This window comes from Grampus griseus (assembly GCF_964374135.1).
Source record: "Grampus griseus genome assembly, chromosome: 18".
Classification (NCBI taxonomy): Eukaryota; Metazoa; Chordata; class Mammalia; order Artiodactyla; family Delphinidae; genus Grampus; species Grampus griseus.
This window is the reverse complement of record NC_139012.1, coordinates 8799375-8813160: the sequence shown is the minus strand read 5'-3', so window position 1 is coordinate 8813160 and position 13786 is coordinate 8799375. Positions and strand designations below refer to the sequence as shown.

Here is a 13786-nt window from a genome sequence, read left to right as displayed (position 1 = left end):
CTATTAACAGTAAATGTTGGAGGCCACTTGCACCTTTAATTCTTAGGTGTGTTGTCTCTGCTAAACAGATGACACTGAAGTGGGCTGTTACTGTGAGAACTTGGTGGTCAGTTACCCACTCAAATGTTGCAGACCCTTTTAACTTGGCTTAAGCTCATGGCAGTGTCCACCTAGCAGAGTAAACCTGGAGAAGGAGCGCAGAATGGGTGGCAGGGACTGGAAGGAAGCCTGCCCATGGGAGGGCTGTTTCCCCTTCCCAGGCTCACACTTCACTGAAGACCTTTGCTTGCAGACTTGCTCCCGGACCTCAAGGGGGAGTGGTGCTGAAATGGCTAAAAATGGCTTTCTGTGGTTCTCGTCCATCAGTGGTCTTCTGCGCTTTAAATGGGTTGTACTGAAATGGTGGTTACTATTTCATTAGAGCTCCTACAACAGTAGCTGCTTATATTTACTGTTATATCCCCAAATAAAGTTTAATTGTGAAAATTGTTAAAATGGACATATTTATGTAGTATTTACACCTCAGGGGAAGGTGGGGCCAGTACTTGTTTGTGACTCAACCTGTGCAAAGTTTTTTCTGAAATTATGTGAATAGGGCCTTGACAACTTTGATAGTGTAATTTGTTCCAATTTTAGAAACTTTGTTAATTAAAACAAATACAAGATTTTAGTTTAGCAATGTTTTTAATGTAAACCTAAAGATAGAATTTTAGAAATTGTCTTAATAAATAATGATTTAATTAGGGACACCTAGTATTGTGCCAGGAACGGATCTAGCAACTATAACAGGTGATTTCATTTCCCAGATCCTGCATTACTTTTCACAAGACTCACGTGCTAATAAAATAGACACAAAAAGGTGTAGTTACACTTGCTCTCTTTAAAGCAAAGCTTCTCAAAAGGACCATCCATGCCTGTTTACTTCTCACCTCCCTCTCGGCCTTTACCCTCCGCCCTCCGCCCCCCACCAGCCTCCCCTGCCGCTCTTGCTCTGTCGGCGATCAGCAGCCACTGTGCTGTCAGGTTTGACAGTTACTTCTCCCGCCTGACGCCGCCTTTCAGCTAGCTGTCACTAGCCGCCCACGCTCGATCTTCGTGCTGGCTTTTCCCCGGGGCTGCCGTGACCTCAGACTCTCCCTCCACAGTGGAAAGCTTTGGACCATTCCTGGGCTTGCTCTTTTCCCCCTCCCCCACCCTTGCTGGTCTCATTCAGCCCCTCGTCTTAAATACCACCAGCAACCACCATCGGTCCTGCCTTCCCGGGACATCTCATGTCCCTTTATTGCTTCCTTTTCTATAGCCTGTCCTTTAGTTCCAGGCAGTGTCAGGACACCTGGGTCTGTGTCCCAACTTGTTTTCTCTTTTTCCACTTTGGCCTCTATCATCCATTCTCCACGTAGGTAGTATCAAGAGTTATTTAAAAAAAAAAAAACCAAAGTGTTTAAACAAAAAGCAAAAATCCTTAATCATGTCACTGCCTTGCATACAGCTCTTCCTGTGGCACCTAGAATAAAACCTGTATTTTTTTTACCCATACTCTGTCAGCCCTGCTTACTTACTGTGGCCGCTGCCCTTTCTCAGAACCTAACCCTGTGCTTGCTGCACACCCCCTCAGGTTTCTGCAGGTGCTCGTCTTGTCCCCGCACATCTATTCCTCTCCTCGTTTTGGTTATTCCGGTTCATTGACGTTTATTCCTTGAGATCACTGAGGCGCCATTAGAGTGTTTCCATGACCACTTTGTCTGCATGGGTCCCCCCTTACCCACCAGTCACGCTCTGTCTCCTTACTCTATTCTGTTGTCTTCGTATCACGTGTCGTTCCTGCAGTTGTTTATTTACCTACATGTTTGTTGGCTGTCTTCCCAGAGGGTGAAAGACCCTTGTCTGCTTTGTCCCTCACCTCTTTGGAGCTATTACCTTGCACACCACGGGAGCTCAGTAAGTCCTGTGGACTGAATGAAGAAAGAAATTTCTCTTTAAATTTAATTAGAAAAGCAGATCTTTTCTTTCTTTCTTTAAAATTTAATTATTTTCTCTTCTCAGATGTAAAATGTGAAAGCTCAGTACGTTTTTGTAGTCAGTCTGTCAAGTAAAACTAAGAATACCAAATAACACTTAAATGGAGAAAAGTTTGTTCTTATTTCCTTGTTTTAAAGGAGTTATTAGAAGCATTAGCTTTAAAGTTTGGGAGAAAATTACTTTGATCTCAGATTGGAACTTTAGATATATTTTGGCCCTTAGAATCTGAAATACAGGGTGGTACCGCTCAAGTGCAGCTGATGTTACGTGCTGTTCGGCTGTTGAAGATTTTTTTTTCTTTTTTGAAGATTTTTAAATAAGGAATATTAAGGATGTTAATCTAAGACTGTCTCTCCACGTTCATTTTTCACAGGATGTAATACCTGTTCATTACTACCTAATATCTCCACCAACAAAGACTAAGAATGGCAGCAAAGAGAAAGAAAAAGATTCAGAAAAAGAGAAAGATTTAAAAGAAGAGTTTACTGAAGCATTACGAGATCTTAAAATTCAGTGGATGACAAAGTAAGTTTTAAATGAGTTTTAATCCTCTAAGCGTTTACTTTTATTTTCCCAGTTACAACAATATTGTGTGTGTATGCAAAGGCTATGTATTCAGAAATGTTAACAGTGGATAGGACTGCAAGTGCTTTTAAATTTTCTTGTAATTATATTTAGTTTTTAATTCCCTTTTGTGATAAGAATTTTTAAAATTTTAATCCTTATTCTGATCTGCTCTTGGAAGAGAATTTTATTGGAAGGTACAAAAAAGAAAATAAATCACTTTTTGCCCCCTTTCCAAAGATAACCATTGTCTTGTTATTATTAGTTGTCTCTGTATTTATACATGTAGCAGGTGAGTGATACTGTGTCCTGGTTTTCCAGTTACTATTTGATTACGAGCAAATTTAAAACAAACCTTTTTAAACCTCTGGAAATGATCCTAAGGACATACAGCAAACGGAGAAACACCTATTTAAGAACATCTACAAAAGTTCAGTAAGAAAAGTGAGACTCTGGTATGTGAGCCAAGGTCACTCTCTTCCCACTCCCAGCTCAGTGAAGCGGAGCCTCCTCCAGACTGGCTGCAGCCAGGACCACAGGCTCCCCGTCCCCTTGGCTTGGAGGACTCTCCTGCTGGGAGGGGCAGGGGGTTGGCACATGTCGGCCGGCACCCCAGCCCCGCGGCCTGCTGCTGAGGCCAAGTTCTGGGTGAATTCCGTTGAGAGGCGGGGGCTCTCTCCTTCTCAGCCCCCGCCGGCGACGCAGAGGGTCTGCCAGGTGGGCACTGCTGAGAACGCAGGCCCCGCCGTGGTTTCCCGCCAGGCGGGGCAAACCGCGGCCTCTGCTCTGCTGCTGTTCCTCCCACCATGGAGTCAGTAAGAACAGATGTAGTTTCTTCAGCTTCCCCAGCTGGGAACGTGGAACATCTGTCTCTTTGTTCATTCAAGACTTCAGATTCTTCCAAAACAGTGTAAATTTTCCTTCTTTGTAGGTCTTAGGCATTTCTAGATCTTTTAATCTTTCTTAACTGTTTTTGAATGTTTTTTCCCTCCCGTTGATAAATCTAATTATAGATGGTATGTAGGAAAGCTGTCGATGCTTACTTTCATCTGACCATCTTACTGAACTCATAAATGAAATAATTTCCAGTTTGATTTTTTGTTTTGTTTTGTTTTCTCGGTAGCATATTTATACTGCCTGCAAATAAATACAGTCTTTGTCAGTAATTATATTTCAGATTGGTACCTTAGGTTATTGTCTGGAACTTCAAAACAATGTGAAGTAATAGGAAAGACAGAAATTATTTTCTTTCTAAAAGAACTGAAATAATGACTGTTTCTCTTTCTTACATATGTAGGCTGGATTCTAGTGACATTTATAATGAATTGAAGGAAACATACCCTAATTATCTCCCTCTGTACGTTGCACGACTTCATCAGTTGGATGCTGAAAAGGTTGGGCGTGTTCGATTTTACTCTGAGTCTCTTATTTTGTTTGCAGTATTAGATGAGGTTTGCCTTTGGAATAAGGGGGCAGTCTTTGTCTTCTCTTCTTGCCGACTGAAAACGTGTCACCTCAGATTGAATGTTCTGTTGAGCTATTTTCATTAAGCTGACTCAGGACTCAACGTTTGGTCAGTGGGAGGAGAAGTAGATAGGAAACCCTAAGGGTGGCTTTTCTGACCTTGACCTGAAGAGCCGGGAGCAGAAGGCCGTGGTCGTGGCCTGCTGGCGTCTCAGGCGCCTGCAGCAAAAGCGGAGCTCCTCTGCACTACCTTGGCTAACTTCGTTTCTGATTTCTGAGAATTGGCTGTGTAGCTCCCAGCTGTCCTCAGTGGACCAGCTCTCACTGGGAGTCCTGGCTGTAGAAAGTGCTTGTGGCCATAACCAATCAAGAGTCACCAAGGGTTGAGTGTGAGCCCGCAGGCCCTGTGAGGAGCTGAACTGCTGAGGACGCCAGGACAGCCCGGGGCCCATAGTGAGACTCTGTTGCTTCTGTTCCTGTTTACTCTCATTTCGGAGGTTTCAGTAATAAATTAGAATTTGTCTCATCAGCTGGTGCTTTTTTTTACTTCTGTTTTCATGTGCTGTGGGACTGGGGTAACATAGCTGATCACATTTCTGAACTTTTAAGTTACCCAAGGAAAGAACTGCCTCTGTAGAAAACAGTTTATATTTCTGTGAACTTCGTTATCTTGCTTATTACTCCATTCAGCGCCAGTGGGGGGTGTAGGGTAGGTATTTTCCCGTCTGAGCTCAGGTTTTCTAGAGATGCTGACCGTCGTAAAGGTCACACCAGGAGCTAGTGCAGAGCCCCTGGGCTGCACAGCCTACCTGGTCCCGCACCACGGGAGTCCTAACTCTCACGGGCATGACCGACAGAAGTGAAAGCGTCAGGAGGCTCATGGATACATCCATTTTTTTCTTATTTCTTCTTTTTTTTTCCTCCCCAGGAACGAATGAAAAGGCTTAATGAAATTGTCGAAGCTGCAAATGCTGTTATTTCTCATATAGATCAAACGGCCCTAGCAGTTTATATTGCGATGAAGACTGACCCCAGGCCCGATGCAGCTATTATAAAAAAGTACCTAACCAGTAAATACTCTTTCTTGCATCTCATTTCTTAGTTACTTTTTTTAATTATTGAAAATATCCTTCTTTTCTGGTATTTTTTATATCCTTATCATTGGAGTTACTGATTTGGGGATACTCCATCCTTAAATATCTTATAGTAATTTTCTCTAGTCGTTTAAGATTAAGCAAAAGAAAAGTCGTTTGCTTCCTCCACCATCAGGTGCTGTCATGGTGGAGAGATTTGAGTGGCTGTGATCAAGCAGTCCAGCCATTTGGGGGATATGTGTGAACTGGACACATGGAGAGGGAAGCACAGAGCACCCTGTAAAATTAATTTTTCAAGTGTTGATTGACCAATAGCATGACAGGCTCCAAATTTAGTTTATATGCTTATTAGTAAAGTGATAAGAAATCACATTGGGTTAAAGCCATTATCTGGCAACTTCAGTTTATGAAACTGGGTTTACAGTACTACTTGAGAACAAGGGTGGGGGGATTATACTTTAGCCTTAGGAAACTGTAACGTGATGTGTACAACAGACGCGTAGCTGGGTTTATGCGTTTGTAAGGCTCCATCCGTGCGAGAGTGTGGTTTCCGCTTGCTGGTGTGACGGTCCGGCGGCTTTCCCGTTCACCCTTCCACGAACTCCTACCATCATCTCCTGATAACACTCCCACACTCCCAGTACCAGTCTCCCCTCTGTCACTTTGGTTTATTTCCAACCCTGGGGGTCCTTAACTTACAAGGGTAGACGTTTCCTCCTCTTAGCGTTATTGTAACTAATAATAAACTGAAACCGTGCAGGCTGCCTGAAAATATGGTAGTTTCCCTTAAAGATTCCATTTGCTTCAGTCAGAATTTTTTTTATATACATACAAAACGCTTGATTTTAAACTGCTAGAACTCTTGACCTTGCATCGTTTATACTGATATTACAGGTCTTAACGAATCTTACAAGCAGCAGTGTTCAAGCAGAATAAAATTTGTTCAAAATACGTTCTTGGCCATTGTCAGCACCCTTTCACACTTTCCAAAGGAACCTTCTCGAAACATTGCTGTTTTATTGTTGCTAATAATAATAGTGGATGGTGCAGCCACCATTTATGAAATGCCAGTTATATACAAATGCCAGTTATATGCATTATGAAATGCCAGTTATATATATTATGAAATGCCAGTTATATACAAAGGATTAAATGGGGCATGGATTTCTCATTTCCAGCTGCTTTCGCTTAAGTCACTCGTTTCAAAAATTGCAAGATGGCCATTTTGTAATCTTAAAAATACTAACTTTTTGTAGGGGATCTAAGTTTTAATTAAACTGCAGTTTACTTAGTCCACTAAAGTATCTAATTGAAGTTACTTCCTAAAATGTAGCTATTACCATCTTGATCAGTCCCTAACTAACTTTGATTCAGAGAGATTTATTGACCAAGCACTGTATGTAGTACCACTGAGAGGGATGTAAAAAAAAAATGAACAAGACACTCTCTACTCTTAGAAAACATACAGCCTAATACAGAAGATGATAATTGCTAGATGGAATGTGATTAACAGATATAATAGAGGGGCTTCTCTGGTGGCGCAGTGGTTGAGAGTCCGCCTGCCGCTGCAGGGGACACGGGTTCGTGCCCCGGTCCGGGAAGATCCCACATGCCGCAGAGCAGCTGCACCCGTTAGCCACGGCCACTGAGCCTGCGCGTCTGGAGCCTGTGCTCCGCAATGGGAGAGGCCACAGCAGTGAGAGGCCCGCGTACTGCAAAAAAAAAAAAACAAAAAAACAGTTATAATAAGTATTTTAAACTGTGAAAGACGATGGGAAGGAGAGCAGGGAAACCATCATGGATTAATAGGTATTTAATCCGAGCAGGTCAGTTCAAAGTTAGAAGAGGGTAGGAAGAGAACATTCCAGATACGTGGAATTTAGGTTATTGGATCAGAGAATGCGGAAATAGAAAGGGGTCTTAAAGGTGATTCAATCCAGGTCTGGCGAGTCCAGCACACCTGTCACCCCAGCTCGCCCTCCAAGCTCTGCATCCTGCAGCCCTCCTCTGGGCGGCCAGGACAGTCAGTCGGGATGCCGTAGGTGAGTGGATATCCAGACCTGCCCTGCCTGCCCAGTTGTGTTCCACGGCCCCCGTTCTCCCTCACAACGTGGGGATAACGCTTGACTGCTGAGGCTGCTGTAGAGCATGAGTGAAGTACTGCCGAGACATTTCAGGCGCCGCCTGGCATCTGAGAGGTGGTGGGGTAAGGAGGGACTCAGTAAATGAAAGCCCGTCCATCCTTCTGTTCTGAAGTCCACAGTGACCAAGCACTTCAAGTCCCCAGAAACGCTTCCCAGGAAAGAGAGTGAGAGTTGGCTCTTTTAAACTTTGAAACTCTTTGCTCATAAACTCTTGGGCATCTTTTAGGCATAATTTCATCTGCATTGCAAATGTATTAAGGTGGGTAACTTAGGTTGTAGCAGGTTATTGGCGTTGTGTTGGGGTTTTTTTTCCTCTTCTTATTTTAATTGTCTTTTGTACAAATTGTTGATTTTACAGTCCCAGCGGATTTCATAGGCGGCACGTTTCACTCTGGGTCCTTCAGAATCATGCTTACCGGTAGACAGTTTGTTCATCCCATATCTGAGTGCCTCCTGGTCATCTTCTCAGCACTTGTAATTCTCGTCTTTAGACGTATCTGACAGGAGTTGGGCAGGATGCGTCAAATAAGCATTCGAGGGGCCGGTACTGTCCCAGGAGTGTAGGCTGTTACTGTATTTCATTCAGCAGCAATTTACTGAGTGTCTGTTCCGTGCCAGGCATTGTTCTGGGCATTGGAACACATCAGAAACAAAGCTGCCTGCCTGAAGCAAGGCAGGTGGCCCCGGCGATTAAGAGCAGGGGTTCCAGGACCAGCCGCAGAGCTCGGAGTCCTGGATCTGCCGCTCCCTAATTGTGGGACCTTGAACAGATCGCCTGATTTCTCTGTGCCTCGATTTCCTCCTTTGCAAAATAGAGGCAACTGATGGTCTCTTGCTCATAGAGTTATTTTGAGTATAAATGAGTTAATGTGTTAAAATGCTAGAGTAAGCCTTGTATTCCTTTGCTCTGTGTATGCGTGATAGTTCACGACTGCACAAGTATGTAACGACTGACATAAGAAGTTGAAACACTTAGAAGATACTGTTCTAAGAGTTTCTTAGCTGACGGAATTGACCCAACGGTCTTTCCCCTCTGTTGTGCATGGCATGCTGTTTCAACCGATTACAGCGATCCTAACTCATTTAATCTGTGTGTGGAACACAGCGGCTCGTGTGTTGCGCAATGCAGATGTCTCTCCATGGCTACACCACATTCCTGCATTGTGAATCTTAGGCAGAGAAGGCATGAGGTTAATTTCGGGTGAGGCTGTACTTTTAAAGATGCTCTCCTGATCTGTGGAATGTGTTGGTTTGGCACACAGTGACATGGACAAGCAGAAGTCGACGCTCGTAGACGCCCTGTGTAGGAAAGGCTGTGCCCTGGCCGACCACCTTCTCCAGACCCGGGAGGAGGACGGGGCTGCATCAGGCGACCTGGAAGGGAGAGAGGAGGAGGGAGAGAGCGCCCTGGATTCTCTGACGGAAACTTTCTGGGAAGCTACAAAATGGACTGATCTTTTCGACAGTAAGGTACCCTTTCTCCTTCTTGTTTCGCTGTAGTTCTTGGGGGTGCATCCCAGATCCCTTGTGCCCAGCGGGCCCGGCCAGAGAGGACGAGGATAAATGGAACGAGGCTGAGCTGGGCTCCGAAGAAGATGAGGTGCTTAGCGAGGCCTCCCTGGTCTTCCCGGCTTTGAAACCACTTGACCGTTGTTTGGTCTGTCCGCACAGTGGCTGGTGGACCACGCTAGCTGGGGAAACAGTTGGAGAGCGTGTGTGGCGGGCTTTTGGTTAAGCCATTTATGTATCAGCTAAAATTAAGGGCGTCTGAAAGCTGTCTTCGTACCTTCCCACACCTGTCCCTGTGCTCATTTGTCAGGGATGGAGATGGCGGTATTCTGGTTAGTTTAGATATTTGTTATTTCTCTCCAAACTCTTTAACTTCTAAATAACTATCATCTTGATTTGTACCTGATCAATTTTTAAAGCCCAGTGTAGAAAAAGTAACATTGATGAGCTTTTTGGGTTTAGATTATAAAAACATGTAAAATGCCTTCTAGCTCTCTACTATAATTCTTAACAGTAGAGATTATATAGCTACAGGTATTTGCCAGTCTTCCTTTCTTCTGGACATAAAGGAAGAAAAAAGGAAATGTAATCAGTGGAATTCTTCTTCCAGCACAAACTGTGGCAGTTTTTTAGGAGACAGGTGCTTGTTTTCAAGATTAACTATGGTGATCGGTAGTAAAGACTTCTGAAGTAGGAGAAAATTCTTCCTATCTGCTTCAGGTTGTTCCACCTCAGTTCAGTAGTGCTTTTATAGAAGGAACTCAGTAATGTTCCAGAAACTGAAGGAAGCAGCACCAGAGGTTAAGAATTTGGATCTGAAATCAGGCCCCTGGAGCTTGGATTCTGCCCCTGCCGCTTTGACCTGTGTGACTGTAGGCGGGTGACCGAATGCTCATGTGGGACTGTGGTGCTGCGTACCATGGGATTTTATGAATGAGTATCACGTACGTGGAAGGACGTCAGCAATACTTGCTGTTAGTACTAACAAAGTTATCTCGTGTCTGCTGTGTGCCAGACACTGCGCCCGCTGCTGGGAAGAAGATGAATAAGAGCCTGGTCCGGCATCAAGTCGATAGACACTTGATGAGCATCACAGTAAAGCTGTTATAAAGAATTCTGTTCTTGCCGCAGCGCTCTTATGTTAGGGGTGTGCATTATATCACCTGTCTGTTTACTGTGTCTGTAGCAACAGTTGTTGAGCCCTTTCCTTGTCTCTAGAATACAGGTAAGTGTGACAGGATTCCTTTCTTTGAGGACATGCTGCACATTCTAAAAGTGGAGACTAAAGATATAAACAAATGCTTACGAGTATTTTTGACAAATGCAGTAATTAAAGGTAGAAAACTTGTACAAAAGGAAGCAGTTGAAAGTAAGAACATGTTTATATAATATGACACTTCATTTGTTTACTTTTATCCTCTTTCGCAATTTTGGTAATTTATAGTGACTCTGTAGTTTTGTACGTCTAACTTGCAATTTTGTCATCACTTATGTTAGCTCTGCTTTCTTTTGCATAGAGGTATTTTGGTATGGATTCCAACAGCTAGTGATTTATCATAATAGCTTTCTTTCCCCAAATAGATTATCTGTTCTGTGGGATACCCAGCTCTTTTAAAGATGTTAATTGTTGTTTTAAAAAGTTGTTAAAATTTACTTGATGTAACATGTTCATTTGAAAAGCTACACTTCTGTTAAAGCCTCAATTCTTTCATTATTTTTCTTCTTTATTATTTTTTCTTTGATTTTTATTTATTTACTTTTGGCTGCGTTGGGTCTTTGTTGCTGCACGCGGGCTTTCTCTAGTTGCGGCGAGCGGGGGCCACTCTTCGTTGCGGTGTGCAGGCTTCTCGTTGCAGTGGCTTCTCTCGTTGCGGAGCACGGGGTCTAGGTGCACAGGCTTCAGTAGTTGTGGCACCCAGGCTCAGTAGTTGTGGCGCACGGGCTTAGTTGCTCCGCAGCATGTGGGATCTTCCCGGACCAGGGATCGAACCCGTGTCCCCTGCATCGGCAGGTGGATTCTTAACCACTGCGCCACCAGGGAAGTCCAGTTCTTTCATTATTAAAGCAATATGCCTTAAATTGTAAATATTTTGTAGATGAGCTGTATCTTGTTTTACGTTGTAGGTTTTGACATTTGCATACAAGCATGCCTTCGTAAATAAAATGTATGGGAGAGGCCTTAAATTTGCAACTAAACTTGTGGAAGAAAAACCAACAAAAGAAAACTGGAAAAATTGTATTCAAGTAAGTGATATTAAAATTGCCACTGTTGGGTATCATTTCAATATTGTAGAGTGACAAGATAGTTAGAAAGCCTTACGGTAGTGATAAAACAGTACCAACTTTATCGTGACTAATTATTAGTCTAGTTAACATAATGTGAACTATAAAATAAATGCATGAAATGTAGTCAGTAAGCTGTTTAAATTTTTAAAACATTTTTCACTCCTGTCCAGAAAACCTATATTTTTAGCTTCTAGTGTTTTCAACATAGGCAAAATGCATTGCATATTTTGTGTAGTTAGAAGACAGGTTTCCTTTATGAAGGAAGCAGATGATTTCTTTTAAATACGTGTTGGCTCAGTTCTAAAACAGTTGAACTTCTAGAGTTTATGTTTGATTTTATTCTTCATTTGACACGATAGGCCATTTTTTATTTTACCATGTATTATATGCAGGGAAGTTCTGTGGTTGAGCTCTCTGCACAAATTAAGTGTCAACTGTAAGAACTCACTGAACCCCAAGAAATTGTTTCAGCCTAGCCTTGTCTTTGTACACGTATAGTTGGTTTATGCTTAAAGGGTATATGGAGGTTGGGGTACGCTGGTCCTGCCAAAGGCAGCCGAGGGTCTGGTCTTCATATTGAAGGTATTCTTTGGACGTAAAACTCACCTGTAGGTTCCTGGGGCAATTTCTGGTAATTAGAGTAAACTATAGGTTATCTTTACTCTCAGACCTTTTCTGTCAGTTCAAATTGTAAGACATTTCAAATTCACTTCTTCAGATCTTTGAGGAGGCTGAGAGAGCTCTTTCTGGAACTTAATGTCTTCTCATCACGTAGGCTGTGAACTGAGCTCTTACATTTGTGAAGCCCGCGATCCACCCAGATGCTCACACCAGGGGATGTTTCATAACTTGTCTCCCCTCCACTCTGCTCGCCTGCTGTCTGTTCTCCACACAGCAGCCGGAAAAGATGGCTTTAGACCCCTCCTGGTGAAGCTCCGTCACATTTAGAGTAAAATCCAAACTCCTCCCCGTGGCCTGTAAGGCCCGTGTGGTCTGGCCCCTGCCAAGCGGCCTCTCCAGCTGCATCTCATATCACACTCCCGCGTCCTCACTCTGCTTCTGCCGTCCCAGCCTCCTCTCTGCTTGGCTGACACAGCGCACCCTTTCCCTCTCGAGGACCCAGCTCTTCCAGCTGCATGAAGAGCTCTTCCCCAGATTTTCACAGAGTAGGTTTCTTCTTGTCACTCAGATTTCAGCTTAAGTGTCACCTCAGAGATCGCTTTCTTGACCATCTCACTTCCCAGTCTGTATTATAGCAAGTTTTATTTTTACTATATACCTGATACATTTCTTATTATTTACTTATTTATTATCTGTTCATTAGCTTGCTGACTTTCTGTTTGGCTTTCCTGCATAGAACTTAAGTTTCCTGAAAGTGGGAAGTGAGTTCAGTGCTTTTTCCTAATGCCTAGAACAGTGTTTGACTACCGTAGGCACTCAGGAAGAGTGAGGGAAAGGAAACTAGGGTGGTCGGAAGGAAAGGAGCCAGTCATGTCAAGTCGATGGGAAGCCAGGAGGACAGAGGGAGGGAAGGCAGGAGGGTTGGCAGGGGTGATGATAATCGCCAGGATAGGCGGGTTGGGCGGAAGGAAGGTTGTGGGTGAGTTGATGGAAGGAAAGTTCTACCTGCTGCTTCTTTATTACGACTAAATATTTAATACAGAATTTACCCTAAATGCTGAGCCTGAAACATCTGTTCTTTAATAATTGTGTGTGTTTTATTACAGCTGATGAAGCTGCTTGGATGGACCCATTGTGCGTCTTTTACCGAAAACTGGCTCCCCATCATGTATCCTCCTGATTACTCTGTATTCTAAAATAGGAACCAAGACTTTAAATTTTAAAAAAGTTTTATAGTGAATGGATATAAAAACAAATTTGTGGCATTTTTAGTCTAATGCATGTTTTCATCTGCTATCAAATACTGATTATTAAAATGATGTGTATTTATCAGAGAATTTGCTGGCGTGTGGCTTAATACATGTAAATCTAGACCTCTGACATCATGGTGTTTTCTTAATGCGTCACATTGCTGGCAGCGGGCTGTGCCCTGGCTGCCAGCACCAAGGACTTTCAGTTGGGTTGCAGCTGTTACATGCATGAGAGGTTTTGAACAGTAACTTTTAACTGCAAACCTATAAAATTCTATTTTTTATTTTATAAATGAACAGGGTTTTAACATGCGCGACTTTAATTTTTTTCAAGTGTATGAAGGCCTTAAAAAAGCTACATTAAGCGTAGCTAAAATTATTTATTAGACTAAAAAGTAACAGAACTTCATTTCCAGATTTTTTTTTTTTTTTTTTTTTTGGCAAACGTTTACATTCAATTAAGGGGAGAAAATAAAACCGGCGGCACAAATAAATTTGTGGCAAACGCTGGAGCATAACTGCTTCAATCAGTCTTCATCTTGGAGTTATTTCAGGCCAATCATTTTTAACATCTTCTTGACATGCAGAGCATCAGAATGAACTAATAATACATGTATAAGTGCCAGACAGCTTAAATCTGTATCAGGTATTGTAAAGATACATATATGGTATGTTTATTAAAGTTGAAATAATGTAAACACGTGAATAAATGTGCAGACCCAAGATCGCAGTACACCATATGCACTCTCATACCTTAATTTTTTTATAAATAATAAAAGTGAATATTGAAGGTTCTTAAAGTTGGTCTTAATTTTTCATAAATAAAATTTGGGGT

General features: G+C 42.7%; 1 protein-coding gene across 5 annotated transcripts in view; it reads left to right on the top strand.

The window, feature by feature from the left end:
* Positions 1–13074, top strand: part of TPP2 (tripeptidyl peptidase 2) — a 67595-nt gene extending 54521 nt beyond the window's left edge. For 3 of the 5 annotated variants that reach the window (XM_082675677.1, XM_082675675.1, XM_082675674.1), the window contains 6 exons: positions 2393–2544; positions 3881–3977; positions 4976–5106; positions 8548–8755; positions 10919–11038; positions 12808–13074. In XM_082675677.1, coding sequence (XP_082531803.1) covers positions 2393–2544; positions 3881–3977; positions 4976–5106; positions 8548–8755; positions 10919–11038; positions 12808–12897 — 798 coding nt within the window. In that variant the 3' untranslated portion in view covers positions 12898–13074. Of the gene's footprint in view, positions 1–2392; positions 2545–3880; positions 3978–4975; positions 5118–8547; positions 8756–10918; positions 11039–12807 lie in introns of those variants that run through there. The other 2 variants (XR_014298063.1, XM_082675676.1) reach the window with 2 other exon arrangements.
* The last annotated feature ends 712 nt before the right edge of the window (positions 13075–13786 follow it).